This window comes from Phalacrocorax aristotelis, chromosome 18 (assembly GCF_949628215.1).
Source record: "Phalacrocorax aristotelis chromosome 18, bGulAri2.1, whole genome shotgun sequence".
In the NCBI taxonomy this organism is placed as follows: Eukaryota; Metazoa; Chordata; class Aves; order Suliformes; family Phalacrocoracidae; genus Phalacrocorax; species Phalacrocorax aristotelis.
The window spans coordinates 3,282,530-3,301,612 of record NC_134293.1 but is presented as its reverse complement, the minus strand read 5'-3'; the positions used below and the strand labels follow the sequence as shown (position 1 = coordinate 3,301,612).

At 41.0% G+C, this 19,083-nt stretch overlaps 1 protein-coding gene across 6 annotated transcripts in view; it reads right to left on the bottom strand.

The window, feature by feature from the left end:
- The window catches only part of VMP1 (vacuole membrane protein 1), a 68,938-nt gene that overhangs the window by 33,163 nt on the left and 16,692 nt on the right, over positions 1-19,083 (bottom strand). For 5 of the 6 annotated variants that reach the window (XM_075113387.1, XM_075113391.1, XM_075113388.1 and 2 more), the window contains 2 exons: positions 6,465-6,632; positions 1,599-1,730 (listed from right to left, as the gene is read on the bottom strand). In XM_075113387.1, coding sequence (XP_074969488.1) covers positions 1,599-1,730; positions 6,465-6,632 — 300 coding nt within the window. The remainder of the gene's footprint in view (positions 1-1,598; positions 1,731-6,464; positions 6,633-19,083) is intronic. The other variant, XM_075113393.1, reaches the window with a different exon arrangement.

Below are 19,083 nucleotides of genomic sequence, written 5' to 3'. Positions count from 1 at the left end.
AAAGAGTTTTATAGAAACCAAACCACAAGTGGAGTTAAAAAGATTTTTTTTTTTCCCTGGCCATCTATGCACAAAACAACACGCTTCAATCCAAATTCAATTGCCAAGAAAATAAAATCAAAAGTACTGGTAAATAACACATTTTTCTTAATTAATTACATAACCCCATTAGTTTACTGAAGGCGGTCAATACAGCTAGCTGTATTTTGGCCTGTCCTGACAAAATGCTCTCTAGCAAAAATTTTCTTCCCAAGGATCTTACTGTGCGTTCTGGAACCCAGCTCTGGCTGCTCCCACACTGTACACGCATATAATTTGCTGGGAGAGTTTCAGTAAACACAGAGAGCACTTCAGCTCTTGAGTTGTGTATTCGACTGGTTTAGGGGGATTTTAATTTGTTTTTTGTGTTTTGGGTTTTTTGTTTGGTTGGGTTTTGGGTGGTTTGTTTTTTTTTTTTACCCACAACTCGATTTTTATACAGTTAGGGATTATTTTGCAAAGCAAAGACTAATGATAGAGTGAAGAACAAAGAATTCCCCCCCTCACTGCACCTTTAAAGAAGCAGAAGAATTTACTATTTACAAGAGCAGAAAAACACTTTGAAGGCTCTCAGGAAACACAGGGTTTACTGTCAGAATCAGTAGACTGCACTTTTCCAGAGAAACCCCTTTCTTTCATGGAAAAGCTTAATCCATTTCTTGAAGAGAAGGAGGAAAAAAAAGTAAAAGTTTATATTTATATCAAGACCCTGGCAGAACAGTTTAAAGACAGCAGCACATGGTAAACAGCATCTGCTGGGTTTTTAATAGCAGTCTCGTGACCCGTTTCAACTTAGTGGCAGACAAAACAGGATAAGAAGGAACAATACAGAAGAGAAATTCAGTAGCAAATAGTTTGAGGAAAAAAATGTTTAATTTCTTCTAGAACACTATCAATAACTTGTGGACAGGATGCCAACTCATGGCCTGAATGAAAAATTATCTACAACAATACCTGACAGATGCACAGCATCAGTTGCGAACTATGCTGTAACACAAGCAGTATTTAATCCATCAAGAAAATAAATGACAAGAGCAACAAAAAGTGGTTCCAAGCAGATTGGTTGCATTTTCACATCAGGAAAAATATGTTTCCTCAGGGTGATGAATGGGTCACGCACTGGCCTGAGGGTGTTAGTGACAAGGCAGGCAAATGCCATCAGAAAGGGATAGGCTGACTGAAAATCATCTCCTGGCCCAGGGAGGCTTTAAATGCAGCTATAACCACCATGATTACAGAACAGCACCCCCTCTGACACTGGTTTGTTAGCCCACTTTCTCCCTGCCTCAACCGTGCTATTCTTGGAAGTCTAAGTAAATGCATTGTTTGTAGCAAATACTTTGGCTGCACTATTGTATGCGCTTCAACAAGCTGCATTTTTGTCTCCCCATCACCAGAGGTATCTCTACCCAGTGGAGGATCTTTTTCCATCCCTGGGAAGTCCCTCGTGAACTCACACCAACTGATTTTTGGCCCATTCCCATTTCACTGGAATGGTTATTGACTCCATCTAAGTTGTTCTGTGTTTTATTAATTCTGTTGTTTTGCACTGTTCTTACTTGTGCAGTCTCTGCATGTTCCAGCATCTCCTCAAATTCCTGGTACTCTTCATCATCAGGTTCAGCACCAGAGAGTCGGGCCGCCCTCGCCATAAAATATGGAGGCAGCTCTCCAATGGCTGTGCCAGCACCCTGGGAAAAGAATAATTCTGATTTATTTTAGTGTTTATTCTTAAATAGGAAACATGTGATACGCGTAGTCCCGTGGACATTTCAAATGATTAGAACTGATGAGACCAGCTGCTTTGAGAAGTTTGCTCTTATCCACTAGATCAAGTTTCTCCTCATTTCAAACACAATGCTGATCCTTTGAAACCCCACTTTCCTTGTTTAACAAAATTCAGCCGCTCTCGGCACAGACTATCATGCTGCAAGTCAGTGGCTCCCAAGTTGTGGTCTGCGAGGTCAAAACGACATGATCTGTGCATCTCTGGGGCCCTGCAGAGCGGCGCGCTGCCCAGCTCCGGCGGAGCCCCGCAGCCGGTGGCCAGCTGCTCCTGGCGCGGTGGGGAGGCTCTAGCTTGTCACTGCGCCGCAGCCGGCCAGGCCGGGGGCCCAGCTATCCGGCACGATCCCTGACTCAGCACAGCGCTGCCATCTCACCCCGCCGCATGATGCCAGACACATTTGCCAGCATGTGACAGCCCCTGCTCCTGAGCAGCCTTCAAAATAGCCTGGGAACGCCTCCCCGGTGCCGTCTCGTAGTTTACTTGTTCAGTCATGAGACTTTGTGCAACTGTTTATTAGAAAACTGGCTCAAGTTTTGCTACAGCTACGAGCAAGGAAAATAAGGTTAAGCAAAGCTTGATCTCGAGTTTTCTCTCCTCTAAATGCAATAAAGAAAGCCAAGAGAACCTGAGATGAAAGCTTCATTGCTTTCTCGCCACAGGAAAATTGTATTTGTTTTCTCAGGACATCAAATGACTCATTTCAATCTTGTGGGTAAATGCAACTTTAGCTTAACCAAGGGAAAAAAAAAAAAGAAGGAGCGAGGCAGCTAGGATTGAACATATGGATAAACAGAGGCTAATGAAACAGGAACTTGGACTAAACTCGGAATGGTTTAAATATAGGACAGGTAACAGCACAATAGCTGGGCATCACACTGGAAAAGTGCTAAAACTTAGCTACATGCAGATGGCTTTTCTCTCTTCGGGTCAGTAGTGAGTAACAAATGCTTTTCTATTCCTTTGAAGCAATGTGAAAGCTTTTCAATTTCCTTTGTTCCCGCTCTATATGCAGCTGCAAGCGAGAGAGAATTCCAGCTGCTGTGGATATTCCAGATCAACAGGTTGTGGTTTAAAACACAGCCGCTCTCTGCAGTAACCCAAACTGTTAAATTCTCGATTAAAGCACATAAAGTGCACAGCCTCGTATGTTTATGTCCTTGTTTTCCACAGAAGAAAAATTTAAACGAGCGCAACAAGCTGAACTTCATTAATCTGCCTCTTTCTGGCACAAGGGAAGATAAGCCTGAAAACAGTAGCAACAACGTTTCAGAAAAATTGACTTGAGGTTATGTTCTCAGGGTGATGCAAGAACAAAAAGTCACATTGCTTCTCCAGGCTCTGCCAATTTGCCTTGGCTTCATTTTGTTAACTGAGGAAGAGGTTTGCATGCGTGTACTGGACATGAACTTTCTTTAAATTAGATAAGTCACATGCTCATTATTACAAAACATTTCAGAAGTGCAACAAAAATCATATGATTTCATGTCTGCTGGAGATAGGTTCCTTAAGTGCATTAAAAAAAAGAAGCAATTAAGGGATCCAAACCAGTAACTATTTAACTGCTTTTTGTAACATTAGCTGTCCGTTTTCACCATTTAACTTGGAATGCCAGTTTTACATGGAGATTCCTTGGACTAACAACAACGAACTGGAAAGGCAAATGCTAATCAAAATTCTTTTACGCAAATACATTCAGAAAAGGAAACTGGGAAATGACTCCACTAGAAAGAGTCTTTCAAACAGATTCTATCCCGGTCAGGACACAGGCCGCCTGTTCTGCTAATCCTGAGCAATTAAACATTTTTATTCTTTCCCCTTATTTCTTGTAAAAAAAAAAAAACAACCAAAAAAAAAAACTCCAAAAAGCTGCAACACATTAAAAATGTAGGGCACTATTGAATTCCTTGTCCCTGTGGGATGGAAGGCTGTGAAAACTGGCATACACCTAGCAGATTGTTTTTGAGAGTCCTTCTGCAGGCCAGGACTGGTGGAGCCAGCTTTTATAGCGATTGAAAAAAAGCATAATTTTCATTTCACCTAATAATTCCTTAGATACACTGATATTTAATCCTTGTAATACTCGTTATCAGCAAAAATGGCTATCACTGACATGCAGGGGACTAGTAATGATTTTAATCTCTGGAAAAAACTGTAGCTGGTTTAGGTTGGCTGAAACAGCCGCCGATGTTTTTGTGATCTGAATCAAATCCCTTGTGCAGATAAATCCCCGCATTCAAACCTTGCAGGATGCTTAGTCTGGGTAGCTTTATAGTCAGAGGTCTGCAAAGCCCCCACTGGGACCGACCTGCTTTCAACATTTCACATGAAAACTTGTATTGTTACCACCCTCCTGTCTCCCTCCAAACAATCAAGGAGATTGGCCAGATTTCACTTTGGAGCCTTTCAACATAATTTCAGTTTACGAGTCTAAAAGAAATAGGCTGTTGGTGTTATTGTACGTGTCCCTCGCAGGGCTGCATGTGCTGCATTAGGAGCACATCTGTATACAACCGTTAACTCCTTTTCTTTCGCATTTATCCAGGGTTTGCCATGATGAGGTCGGGTTTTAGATCCAATTACAAGTTGCTGGTTCCATTAAGGAAAAAAAAAAATAATTGTGAGCTCATTCAACCATAACCAGTTTGGGAATTAAACTTTATATTCCTGATTTCAGTTTAAAAGCAGAAAATAAGTTTTTAAGGTTTTGATTTGCAAAATAATCAGCCTTTTCACTTTCTGGAGATCACTGTTACTTTCCTGTTAAGACGGACATTTGGTTTAAGAGTGACAGAATAAAAAAATAAGTTTCTTCAACAGCTTCCATAAAAAGTGAACTGGAATTAGGACAAAAGAAACATACTGGAAGAAGCAGCAGCAATCGCCAACTTGATTTGGCTTACAGGAAATTAGCAAGCAATGTTTATGTACTCATGAAACATTCCAAGAAAGCATAACATTACACTAGACACCACTGGTAGACAGAGGATGCTCCCAAGGGAAAGATCTAGTGGAGACAGAGTTCAGTGAAAAGGTAGCTGACAGTGAATTTGAAGGCAAGAAGAAAGAAGGGAGGGGGGGAAAGAGTGGGGTACGAGCGTTCTGGCATGGCCCTGTTCCCTTGTCCTTTCACTTGCCTGAACCAAGAAACACAGCTCAAATGAGAGACCGAAGGTACCATTTGTTCCCCCTCACGGCTGCTCAGAAGGACACAAGCTTTCCATGCTCGCAACTCTGAACTCATTCCTAAACTACTTAATTCCCATCATAGTTCAGTTATTTTACATGCTGAAGATTAAGCAATGGATGTTTACCCTGAGCTACATTTTTATTTTGCAACCCTAGAAACATAATTGTAAATGCCATTTTTATTACTCTAGTCTCCGTGAAACATACTTAGGCAGAGGGGGACGAGGAAGAAAATAAAAAGAAATCCTGTATTTATGGCCTTGTAAGTACTTGTATGTTTAGCTGCTTATCAAGCATTCAGGCAGTTCTGCCCTCTTATTAGAAAGGCTGAAATTTAAGATGTACTTTGCTTCTTGAGAGCGCTGTAAGTTCACTTTCTCTGTTACTATTTTGACTTTGGTGCTGCTACCCATTACTTCAGTCTGGAATGTGTACAACCTCACTGGAATTTTTGTAGGTAAGACAGCTGCTGATAGTTTTAAAAGTTGTAGTGACCAAGGTTGCCTTCATATATCTTTTTATATCGTTAGAAGGAATACAAGGGCAGACAACAGACACCATGTAGTTCCAGAATTTCCTCTCTCTACATTTAAATTGGACAACCAAAAATGTAATAATTAAATCAGTCAGAACAGGAAGTCAGTAGTAAACTAAAGCTAATTTGGCACGCAGTTCACAGCAGATGCATCTGTGTAAACTGTGATTCAAAATAATCTAAATGTAATGAAAAAAGACATCTTAGCTGACCAAAATCCTCCAAAAATCAAACTTCTATAAAAAGCCGCAGAAGGAAAAAAAAGGAAAACAGAGAGGAAGTTCCAACGACTGTTTCCTAAGGCCTTGATTCACCTAAAAGCTAACTGGCCTTTCCTGTCTTAAGTGAAAATTTTGCCTTGATGGAAAGAGGCGGAGAAATAAAATACATAAAAACGTGCAACATAATGCTCTATTTAATACAATCTATTGAGGCAACCCAGAAAAACATTTCAGCTGTGGTATTAGGGCCAGAGTCCTTTGTATGAGTAACTGCAACTTCACGCAAGTTACAGGCTCAAAATCTTTGAAATCATTTACTGCTCAACTGCTGCAGCGTAAGACCTGGCAGCCGCACCATCATTTGGGATGCAGGTACCCTTTCTGAAACTTACCTTTTACATCAACAGCTTTGCAGCACGTGAGTGTTTTCCGCTAGCGTTTAGAAGAGCAGTCAACACTGCAGCTGATAAAAGATAGCCCAACAATATCCTATTACTTCTCCTTAAAGGAGATCAAAATTATCCAGAGCTAGTACAGAGAAGGTTGACCAGGAAAGCAGCTATTTGTATTGCAGATACACGTGTTACTGTTGGCAGGGTAAGCCATCATTATTTCGCTCATTCGGGAATTTTTATGTATTGCTGAAGCAAGCGCATAAATTAAAATTGCTGAAGTTTTATAAACCAAACCTTACCCACATGCAGGCCTCCAGCCTGACTTTTGAGATGATAGCCCATAAAGAGATGGATCCTTCAGTCGCCTCCTCGTCAGGGCAGACAATTTGATCTGGGTAAGGAGGCTCAGGAAAATTAACTGAGTTACATTCATATGCAGCAAGAGTAACCGATGCTATGTGTGGACCCTGAAAAAACACAAGTAATTCCAAATGCATTTTATGTTAGTTATAATAAAAGTTAAAATTAAAACCCTAGATTTGTCCCTGATGCAAGGAATCTGGGCTAAACTTTAGCGTTTCTCACTGTGGCCAATAATAATGTTATATAAGTAAAACGCTGGGGCTTTTTTAGATTATCTGAAGTGCAATGTTGAGCTATTAATGTTCTTTCAAAACATACAAAAAAAATGGCCCCAAAACAAACAAGGAAATCCAAAACAAACCCCAAAAACAACCCAACCAAAAAAAAAGCCCCAAGCAAAACCCGTCTCGTGGTCCATGAGGAAGGTTAAGGAGCCTTTCAGCTTTTGCCATGCCGTTGCACAGTAGTACGAGGTTGCCAAGGAGAAATAAGAATTCTTGCTTTTTTAAAAACAGGAAAATTTTCAAAACTTTAAAACGTTCTCCATAAGGTATTTATGGCCTGCAGCTTTATTAGAGCAGGTGTTTTCCCTGCTCTTGCTTTTAGAGGATGGAGGCATTTAAATATTTTTTTAAAAAAATGACTGGGATTTTTTGACATCTTACAGTGAACTTCTTCACTTTTGGATCTTTCTCCACAAATCAGTTGCTTAATTTATGTCAGTTTTTCTGTGTAGATGAGAAACTATTACTTCCTGCTGTTTGCTAAAAGTGGTTTGAAATATAATTCAAAGTGTAAATGTTATTTAAATGCCATATAATTGAATTACTTCGAGCCTCCATCTTGCATCAAAAGCGTTTGTTTTTTGGACAGACCTCCAAATAAAACTAGCATAAAAATCTCTTCAAGAACCGAACTGCTACATACTTTAAAAATCTGAAAGCACTGCCATTATTTTAATACAAAAGAAGAAAGAAGCAATTCAAATAGCGTAGGGCCTGAACACTAGACAGTGTAGCTAAAAAAGAAATCACTTAGCAAAAGGTCAGGAAAACACTGTCTGGGGAAGAAGGTAAAAAAAGAGCACTGAGTTACACTAAGATCTTTTCATAAAGTCACAGATTTAAATAAATTTTAAAGCTTTCTTTATGTGCAGAACAAATTACACAAACCTGAACTTCTGCTATTAATGGTTTGATGGGTTTTGACATCATGTTGGGAAACACGTTGTCACCACTTTTCTTCTATGTTTTTTACTTTAAATTAGTTTATTAGATCAATAAATGAGCCTGATGCTGCCCCCCCCCCCCCCCCCCCCAAAATAAAATTCGAATTTATTACAAAATAAGGAGGGAAAGTGTGCTAGACTTCATCACTGCCACTCCCCTGCGCAAGGCTTCCAAAGCCCACTTTGAAATGCAGGAGCCAGAGGCATATTCAGAGGACCCTTTGGGCTTCATTTCCACCTTAAAGGGTGAAATTCCACAGCAGGTCTTACACAAAAGTTGAGGCTCCACTGCTTTTTCTAGACCTGCTGGGAAGATGATTTTAGTTGGGTTCACTCACATCAATGTTTCAGGTCCGACTGAAGAGACCAGAGCATTGGACTTATGCAATTACATTGATAACTAAATTTCTAATGGCAAGGAAATAAGAACGTTGAAAAAATATCAGTTATATGTTTTTGTATGACAGTTGTGACTACTGTTGTATGTAAACAATTCAAAATAAACCCATTCTTCTGGCATGCAATTGGTAAAAGCCAGCTGCTCTCATACCAAGGAAATGATTTTATTTATTCCTTGTTACTTTACAGGAGACTGGTTCAAAGTGCTCTGGCATACTTTGGGTTATATGAATAGACAGATACAGCCTCCTGAGACGATAAATGAGGCACAGCTTCTCTCGCAAAGAAAAAAAGGTTCATTGAAGTAAAGCTGAAGAAGAAGAGATCCAGAAGTTGATACACGAGAGTGATTTTGATATGGCAGGGAGAACAAAGAACAGATGAATGAACAAATGACTAACAACACATACTAACAACATTTCTATAGGCCCCAACGGCAATGGACGACAACTTGGTACTTGTAGCAGGATCATCCCTGTCCCCAGCAGCTTCATATCTAAACAAATAATGTATCTCTATTTTACTCATCGAGGACAGATGCAAAGAGTCGAAGCTTTCCTAGAATTGTGAAGTACATTTATGGCAAACCTAGGAACCTCTCTCTCTGCTCTTCCATACTCTGAAACTTAGGGAATTTATTCCCATCCCCTGCTTGCCCCTCCCCAGTCTGACAGCTGCCTTGGGATACACAAGGTCTCAAGCCACCTTCCTTAAATTAATGGTTTTCACCTGCAGAAATTTGCAGTAAAATTCTCCTGAATAGCAAATTTGCATGGAGGAAATCCCCACGTACTTGAGTTGTAAATGACCATTTCCTACGCTCCCTTGAGAGTAAGGTAAGGCCATTGCCAAGGCAGTGAGATATGGTGTGTGAATCAAGAAGTATGATTTTCAGTTCCACAAAATTTGGAAGACATGCCACAATACAGTATAACTACAGCCAGCTGTGGTGGGAGACTTAGTTTCAGTTTTATAATAGTAAGACAAATTTAATCACTACTACAGTGAGGCCCCCAACCCCTTGCAAGGCTTCAGTGACAGCATTACCAGCATTTCTTCTCAAACTGCACACACGGTGCGTGAACACCGCCGTACACGCAATGACAAAACGCCTAACAGGAGGCTGCTGCACGAGCTTCTAGCCATGAGCAGCTTCTCTCAGAGTTGCCATCCTTGAAATGGCTTAACGGTCTCAAAACATTGCCTCCTGTTAACAGAGCTCTCCCAGTCTCAACAAATGTCTGCAAAAGGAAAAATTTTACAAGTAGCCAATGGAAAAAAAGGCATTTCACAAAGCAGCTGTAAACGGCCAATGAGCCACCTGAAGACTGCGCCAGTTGAACATAATTCTTCCACTGTAATGTAAACAATTCTACAATGGAAAAAAGTTGGAGTTATGGAACCCACAGAAGCCACATTTTAACTGGAATAAGAAATAAAGCATAAACGGTTCATTTAGAGTGATGAAGTGTGGAGTACTGGAACTTGGAGTGAGCCAAAGGAAAGCAGAACAATCCTGTGTCCTCCTCCGGCAGCGGAGCCCAGCTGCCCTGCTAGTCAAACGGACAACGTCTCACAGCTTGGCAGGCTGCATGCAACATCTCTGACATCTGCTTTTGTTCTAGCTCAGCCCTGGAAGCTTACATAGAGCATTATACTTTCACAAAGCCATGGTTACCAAGCACCTCAAAACAATGGTTGGCTAAACAGGACCATGGTTGCAACGGGGGTGGGAGGGAGGAAGGCTGGGAGGGTCGCTGCATGTTTCATAAGAGAGGTGCCATTTTGCTTTATATTTAGCAATAGCAATGGTTTAACTCTGAACGGAACAGGGAACCAACTTCAAATGAGCTTTATGTGCCACCTTTGGAAAATCCCAGTCAACAAACACTCAGATGTTTTCTTTATACTCCTCCCTGTGCCAGAAGGATTGATTCTCATATAATTTTTTAATCCTCTTCACAAATAATACCTCCTCCACCCTCTCCTCCTCCTTCTCCACAGGGGGCCGCAGTAAATACCCTGAGTGTTTTGCTTCTCTGCAGTAGCTCGGTTTATTTCAACACTTCAGGAAAACCTCTAAGACATTCCCTGTTCGACTCTAACTGCGGCTCTACCTTTACAAACAGCGTTTGCAAAACTGCCATACCAGACAACAAATACTAAAACCAGGCGACTCAGTAGACACGCTGCTTGCCAAACCAGGAAGAGTCGCTGAAATTCAAGGCATGTAAGATCCTGAACACCAACTGTCTTTCCCTCACCCTCTTCCAATGATATTTTTTTTTTTATTTGCAGGAGGCACTAACAGAAGAAATTGAGAAACATTCTGCTGACTCGGGTGAGAAACATTTGCTTGCCACTACTGACGACCAGAAGGAGCCTGTGGTTAGGCTGGAATGTGGTTTGTTAGAAATATCTGTACAATTTACAAATCCAACAAGACAAGATCTGGTCATCAAGATCAACTCAACATAGATCTATTTTTTAGCAATAGTAATTTAGGGGAGTTTGGAAATGCCTAGCTTTACAACCCTCATGTCTCTTAGAAGGTAACCTCAAACTCCTGAACTCCCAGGCCTTCAGAGAAGCTTTAGTTCAGTGATTGAAGGCACCCAAGTTAGAACAGACACTGCTAATCCTTAGAAATAAGTTACTTTAAATGTTGTGTTATGAAATTTCTAGAAAGTATATCTTTTTATCTATGAGTTATGCTTGGAAATTCATCAGAGCAAGTGGAAAGAGACAGCAGGCACATGAAAAAAAAATTCAAGATGTTGAAATCCTTAAAGGCACGCTGATATGTATAATACTTAAAACAGAAAAGTCTTTAGCGTAAGGAAAAAAGACTGAATATCCAATTAAAAGTGAATCATATTTTCACATTATTAATCATTCTGTGCACCTAGACTGTGAACACAATTAAAGCTGCAAACAAGCTCCATACGAAATGTTGGTTTCTCACATGCCCCTTCACAGGACACCCACCCTGCTGAAGCGACATGGGCACAAGAACAACTACATCTAATTTTAACCTTTCGTATTTGGGGAGGATATAATTTTAGACTGTCTCTAATTTAGAAACATTTCACAAAGAAAAGTGATATGTCTGCCAGCAAGAAAAATATTACAGTGAACTCATTGCTGAACTTAATGCACTAAAAATCTGTTTTCCTCCATGGATACGCTGCTTTTCATACTGGGTTCAAGACTCAGCCCTTCCACAGGGGGGAAACATGTCATGCTATATTTGATTAAGATAAATTGGAAAAACAAAAGCTTGCTTCTCATGGGAAACATCCTGCAAGCGTTGCTCCAGGCTGCGACTCATCTCATACTTATCTATGAAGTCATTACACCTCACAAGAGAGTAACACCAAGTTACAGCATCTTTTTTATCTTTGCGAGTAGTGGACAACTACCCACAAAGAAAACGGCTCTGTGATTAAGAGGGAAAAGCTTGAAATATCTCAATCTAGTCTGTCTGTCTGCGTTACAAGATTAAAACGTCTCGTGATTTTATATAATGTCTGGTATGCAGGGCTGGCTGTAAAACGGGGCTCAGAATGAAGAAGGATCCCGTACCTAGAGCATCCGCGAGTGACACAAGCATCCACCAGGCAGTCAGGGCCAGTTTTAGCAGACCATCACGGCATTTCATGCAACGTATTAATTTTACAATCATGTGTCTGTTAGCAAGTTTCTATTCCCACTTCAGTCAAGCCTTGCCCCACAGTGCAGAGCTGATGGAAATTCCAAATGATGAGCCACAAGCTCTGAATATGACTGAACAAGAACCACCGAGGGAGCAGGCATGTGGTACCACCGCATGCGTAACAGGGCCACGTTGCTACTTTGAGGAGTAACATGAAAAAGCAGACGTTTTGTAAGGCTGTGCCCACGCTACTTGCTATAGGAGCAAACAGACACATGTCAGGGAAAGGCACAATGGGAAGAATCTAAGTTTATACTCTGGTGCTGACAGAATACGAAAATAATCTGTCAGCATTCTCTCCTTGCCCTTCCCTAGCCACCCACTTATTATTTCTGATGAATAAATCACAGCATCTATTCAAATTGACACTAGGAGTGATGATTGGCTTTAACATCTCCAATTAGAGACCGCCTTGCACTGCTATCATTATTTCCAGCCTGTTCAAGGAAGCGGTAACATGAAAAGTATAAAGTTCAGGCTGTGCATAAATTAAAAAAAAAAAAAAAAAAAAAAAGAGCAGAGTCTCCAGGAGCAAATGAGGAGAAAGCATAACGTGACCTCCCAGCAGTTATGAGACTCAGAACCAGCAATGAGGAAGTCGAGAGCAGATAATGAAAACAAGGCGTCAGCATCTAAAAGGTAAAGTCCATCAACCTTCAAAAAGAAGAAAACAGTGTATCGATCATCGTACTAACTCCTCAGCTTGGTGCAAGTTCAAATCGCTACAGCTGGCCAAGACGTTCAATATAGCTTAAGTATTAAAATGATATCAATATTTTGTGGACTTCTGAAAAGTCGAGGTAAGGTAGCTAATCCTGCACAGATGGAGGCACTTCACATTAGCTGTTTACTGCCACAGTTCCAGCTTTAGATAAACTGTCCAGACTCTGACGTACACCACTTTCAGCAGCACTGGAGGCCATATATGGAACTCACAGTCACACCATTTTGGGCTCTGACTCATGAGGTCCAGCAATCCACGGTGGGGCAATACGGGAGGTTATTGCTTCCAGCTGTTCCACCAGCCCCTACGTGGAGGTTACCACCCTCGGAGCGGGACAGCGGGACCAGCGGTGTCTGCGCCGTAGCTGGCAGGCTCGCGCCCAGCAGAACTTAAACCACCACCAGTTTCAACTCACATTAACGCACCAGACTGGGGGCTTGGGGCTTAGACCACAGTCCCTCAGACTGAGCTGCAGCAGTCGAAGGGGTTGCTCTTCCACAGCGTAATGTAAACCAGAGGCGCTGGTTTTATTCTCTGTGCGTATTTGTTGGTATCCAACACGTACAACAGCGGACAGTAGACCAAGACTCCAAAGGGACATATTTCTCCTTGAAAACACCATTTTTAAGCTCAGATTTTTTTTAAAATGCATTGAAGAAACACCCAGGTTACAACTAATCTGGCAGCAGTGTCCAGTTTAATTCATCGGACTCTTCCAGTTCATTACTGAACTCTACACTACACGCTCTACCCAGTGCATTATTAATATCAGTGCTGCAGTTTCAAGCAAACAGAGCCCATGTGAGCTGTAAGCAGGGGCTCCCATCAAGAGGTGGTTAGCAAAAGTGATTTTTTTTTTTTAAATTATATGTTGATTCAAGTATTCCAGGATGTTTCAGTTCATTGTAAAAAGCTTAGGACAGCTGGAGGAAGTAAGTTTAAAGGCATGAAGGAAACAAACGAGAGAGCAAGAGACGCAAACAACCCTCACACAAACAGGATCCATTTCAACTTACTTTAAAATTAATTTCAGTCTTCTGTACCAACCATATTTTTCTTTCAACCACCTAATCAGGTCAATAGCAGTAATCTGAGCCCAGATATTAGAACCATTTTTTATTTCATTCGTTTAAGGCTTGCAAGTTGACATGTGAATTGAGGAACAGTATGGACTGAAAATGAACACCTCACTTAACAAAAATAATTCAGCACTTGGAAGGGGAGCACTGCTGCACCCTCCCACCTGCCTGAGGCAGCTCAGCTTTTGTTTCTCACTTTTTCCTTTACACAGAGAACCCATAGTTTTCTGGGTTACTCATACTAGTTCTCAACAATCCTCATGGAAAGAGCACGACTTCTCCTGAAGCTGACAATTACTATGAGAATACTCCTGTACTAAAGTCACAAGTAAATAAATGGAGGGAAAAAAATGAATTCTGTGGATTTCCAGTTATTCTGTCTACTTCACACAAGTGGAATAAGACCTCTTTTGTGAGCTTTTCTTTTTAGAAGCACTTAAGTCTTATCATGAGTGTCCTTACAAGCAGCTCAGTTCCTGGAACCAGATAACTAAAAGGAATTAAGTTTGATTTTAAAAAGTTTTCAGTAGTCCCGGCAGGGAAAGATTTTTTTTATTTATGGGTTGTTTTATGTATTGTTTTGGGTAGGGTTTGTTTGGTTTTTTTTTTTCTTTTTTAATTATTTAAACCACCAACTTTTTTTTTAAAGCTAATGGGCTCATTATTGCACAAGGTGTCTGGATTTTAAACCTTCAGGTTCTAACATAAACCAGTTCAGATAGGGCCAAAACACGACTCATTTCAGCTGCAAAGTACCACACTTTCGGGAGGCCAGAATGTGACCCCTCACCAAAGCCAAACGCTGGAACCAATTCAGAACAAAAGCAAGACATTGAACCCTCAAGCCCAGATAAACTCAAACTGGCTCTCTAAAGCCAGCACTGTCAATAAGAACACTGTCTTTTCAACTCATTTCTCTTCAAAGGCAGTTTTCTGTTCTTTTTCATGGCCTGAAATTCTTGCCGTGCTCTCTTCCACTCCAGAGCACCCCAGTAAGAATTAAGTGACAAAGCTACATATTACAGTTCTGAAAAAATTCGAACTCCTGCGCGACCTCCGCACACCAAACATTCCTATTGTACCTCGCGTTTCCTGTTTGCGCCGGTCCGCAACCGGCCACCAGTGAAAACCTTTTCAGCAGTTGCTCTACTTGGCTCTAGCGGCAAGCAAGCAGAGATCCATATTTAAGAAACAAAAACACAAACACACACAAACAGCCAAAGTTCGCTCTGCACTTTTGACCTGTGAGGAATTCGCTTCCATTCATCCCCCGCCATCACAGGCTGTAACAGACCGTACACAGAAGGGACATTTAACATCCGCTTCTCGCGCGAGGCTTTTTGATAGGCATTAATTCTAAGCTGATTCTGTTTGCCTCGGCCGCATCTTTTGCGATCCATTCGCCAGAGCTGAACTGAAACCAAATCACGAGGCAGAGCGTTGCGTGAAGATGGCAATGGCAGCGCGGTCCCAACCAAGCGCTCCACCTAGTGTCCCCCGCTCCGCCCGAGCCCGCCGGCACCTCATTCATTTCATTTTGTGGCTGCAAACACACCTCTCCAAGACATACCAATGCAAGAAGTACCTGACGAGTTACCCTCAGTCACCTTCTTTTGCTAACCAGGTGACTCATGCCACTTATATTTTAATGTACCACCAATAGAAAACATCTTAGGACTAAGAAAAAAAAAAACAGCTGGGTGCTGCTAAAACCAGTATTTAGAGTAGTTAATCATAATAGTTTTATTTCCTACAGAACCACATCATGATTACTATTTCTAGTGTTGTTTTTAAAAATTATGAAAAACCTTTAATGGACTTTGGGAAAACAAGCCAACAGACTTGTTTTGAAAGTGTCAGAATAAAAAAGATTCTTGGAAGAGTGGCCTGATTCCCTATTTCTGCGCTGAAGATCTGCTCTGTGCCATTGTGCCAGCCCTTAGCTCAGTGCCAATCTGCAGCAGAATCGTTTCCCAAAAAGCCATGTCAAATTTTACATTTACTGCTGGTTACAACTAAGGCAGCGGCATTAAACTAGGAACCAATGCAACAGACAATGTTCAGACCCCTTATAATATATAGAAAGTTCTTGAAGCACAGAAAGAGGAATAAAAAGCCTATTATCTAACTAACAAAATCGACCTCTCCCTCCTAGACCGAGATGTTTGGAGTAAGAATGTGCTGGTGACCAACAAAATCCAAATCACATGTGAACTGATATTTATCAGGGGCAGTAACTTCCCCCCAAACTGAGACTGCTTTAGATTGTACAAGCGACTTTAAGCAAACTCTTTCCAAGTAGTCTCCTCTTGGCTAACCCCAGGAGCTCTCCGGGCACTTGAATTCACGCTGCTCCAAAAAGCAGCTCTGGTGAGAGATGCTCTCAAGAATCCAGACAAACGACAGTTTTCAACACTGGAAAAACAGCTAACCAAGCCAGGGAAAGCAAACATCCAGAGTCATTCAGATACTGCATCCATTGCATAATTATTTCTATGATTTTCCCAGCTAACAGGCTGCACTTATGAACAGTTTGCTATGAAAATAGTTGTATGCAGTAAATGGAGGGCTATATTTAAAAAAGATGCACCTGTGTCACAGCTGAGGAAGTTCAGGCGCACTGAACAGGTGCCTACATGCCATCAATTCCTACCCCTCGGCCCTTAATGGCAGAGACAATACTGCAAGCATCAACAAGAGCTCAGCAGCACATGGGTGGGCCCAAGAGCATTGTTCTCTAAGCATGTAATTGCATTCCCAACAATCTCACTGTACTTACAGATTTCAAACGAGCAATTAATTAAAAGCAATTTTAAAACACTTACTGAGTCTATTTTCTATTGCCAGCAAATCCAGGCACTAAAGCAGAAGAGGATTTGCCGGTTTGTAAGTTTTAATTTCTTTGAATCAAGAGAAGAATAAGTTTTACCATAGTAAAGAAATGTAATTAAAGTATATGGAACATGAAAAGAAGACACACAGTAATGTAAAAGTTAATATAGCAAGTTTCCCACTTAAGCTATTGTATTTCTACTTTTTAGAGGCAACCGCTGCACAACTAACAAAGCACATTAGTTTAAAACTCCTCCTTTTGAAAGCTAGAGCTCCTGATTGCATTGTTTCCAGATGGGTTAAGTCCAGAATACTGTTCTGAAATAATGTACCCTTAAAAGTCGTACCAACAGCCTTAAGTTAGTACTCGGTGTTCCCTTTCACACAAGGTGCAGGCTCAAACCAAGGAGGTAAAGGAGTATATTACTACATCAATAGCATATTGCATGTACATACTGCTGTTAACAGCTGTATCGACAAGAATATTAACAGTTCAGATACTTAAAATGGCAACACACTGTTAAGGCAATAAACTGGTGTTTTTACACCCCCACTGCCATCTAGTGGCTACAAAGCCACACTCGCCACCAAATTACAAACCATTCGGGGTTCAGACAAGCCTTCGGCGCTGAGAAAGTGCAGTTGTCCTAAATTTAAAGTCCGTGCTTATCACTAAATCATGCACAGGAGAAAAAAGGAAAATGCATCTTTCCTCCTCTTTCTTCCCACACTCAATGCCTTTACGGAATTCCCTCAGTGCAACAGAAACATGCTTATCTGTCTCACACATTTAAAGTATTTCTCCTGCATCGTTATATATTAGATTTTGGTGGTATAGTTTTATTACATTTTGTTCTACAACCACGTTCTAATCATTCAGTGCAATCTATTTCGTCTGGTTTTCCCCTCCTGACAAAGTTCTCTAAAACCTTGCCTCTTACGTTCCAAATAAACACCGTCACTGTCTGCGACAAACACCTCATTAACAACATTAAACTCAATTTCTTTGCCTAGGCGATGCACTCCCTGTAATCTTTGGAAGGCTGTTCATCTCCAATACACCCACCATAAATCGCATTGATAAGCCAACAGAGAAGGTCTATTTTCCACGTACATCGCTTAAATGTCAGCTCAGGTCACACCCTACATATATCCAAGAACTTTGCGTACCCCACAGGAAAGCTTAAATATGTTATGAAATTTAATTTGCTTCATATTTAAGTAATTTAGAACTATTCAACATCTGAATTTTTAAATACAGCATAAAATAAAAGTCAATTCATTCCACTTTCTTTTAGAAAAAAACACTGCTGTCTTATGAAGACTTCTTTATGTGACAAAATCCTCTTGGAGTGCCTAGGGTATAAAATGACAGCACTCTTGCTACCCTCTGTCAGATCAACGCACAGCAAAGAAACACCGCTCACTTCAAATACAGTTTAGAAGTGGTGCACAACATTTCTTATTTACCAGGTTTCTGACACAACATGCGTAAAGATTAAGAATAGGAACTGTACGGTAAGGTCTCCAAACTGCTTCAAAGAGAATGCCTAAATACATGAAATCTCTGATTAGAGGAAATCTTAAGTTGACTCTCACTGGTTGATCACCCAAGAAAATATATAAAAAGCAGAACAAGATTCAAGTCTATCATTTAAGCTGCTTCCTACTTGCTGATTTAAATCACAACCAACTGATTTCCGCAGCAAACCTGGAATCACTTTCTTTTCCCTTCCTCCCTCTGTCCTGCTGAATAGCTGGCGATCCCACCCTGCTGCGTTTTCATTCCCGACGTAGGCTGGCAGAGAACCCAAAGCGAGCCGAGTCTTGGAGCTTGACTCCACCTCGCATCTCTTGATGCTGGCTTGCCTCTCCAGCGAGGCAGAGCACCTCGGTTCGGGACAGATGATTTTGGTTGATTCTCCTCTGTCCAGCCTATGTGCCTTACTATCCCTACGCTATTAATAGCATCGGCTCTGCAAGTCAGATCTGTACATTGTCAATTCACGGCTGTCTAAGCAGCATCCAGTGTTACACAGAAGCGTTTAGACAGTGTGTCCATCAGCTCTAATGAATTTCCATTTCCAATCATTTAAACTGACAGCAATATTTTTGTCCAGAGCACTATGCATGCATAAACTCGTTCCTCTTTAGCAATAGTTTCCTTTCTCCTGTACTTTCTGCCTCCACTGTATTTGGGAGAGAAGCTACAGTAAGATTAAGCCTAAGACTCCTGCAAATGCAGCCCATGCAGATGCCATTTGATCTAACGGGCATTGCTCTGCTGCGTGGAAAAGCACGAGTTTCTTGTAGTGTTTTTTGTGGTATTATTAACCATTAAAGCAGTTCTGAAAGTAAACATCTGTAATTGTTCTGAATACAAGATGACATTTGTTGCACAAACTGGTTTTAATTATTTTGCGGTCATGAATCTTTTTCTTAAATCCAGGACAGCGGTTTCATAAACAAGGAACTAAACCAATGGGCAAAAGCAAAACACACCCAAATGTTTTCCTAACTTTCCTAGCTAAGTTGAGATAAACAACATCATACAGGTTCTCAGAACAGATACTATTTT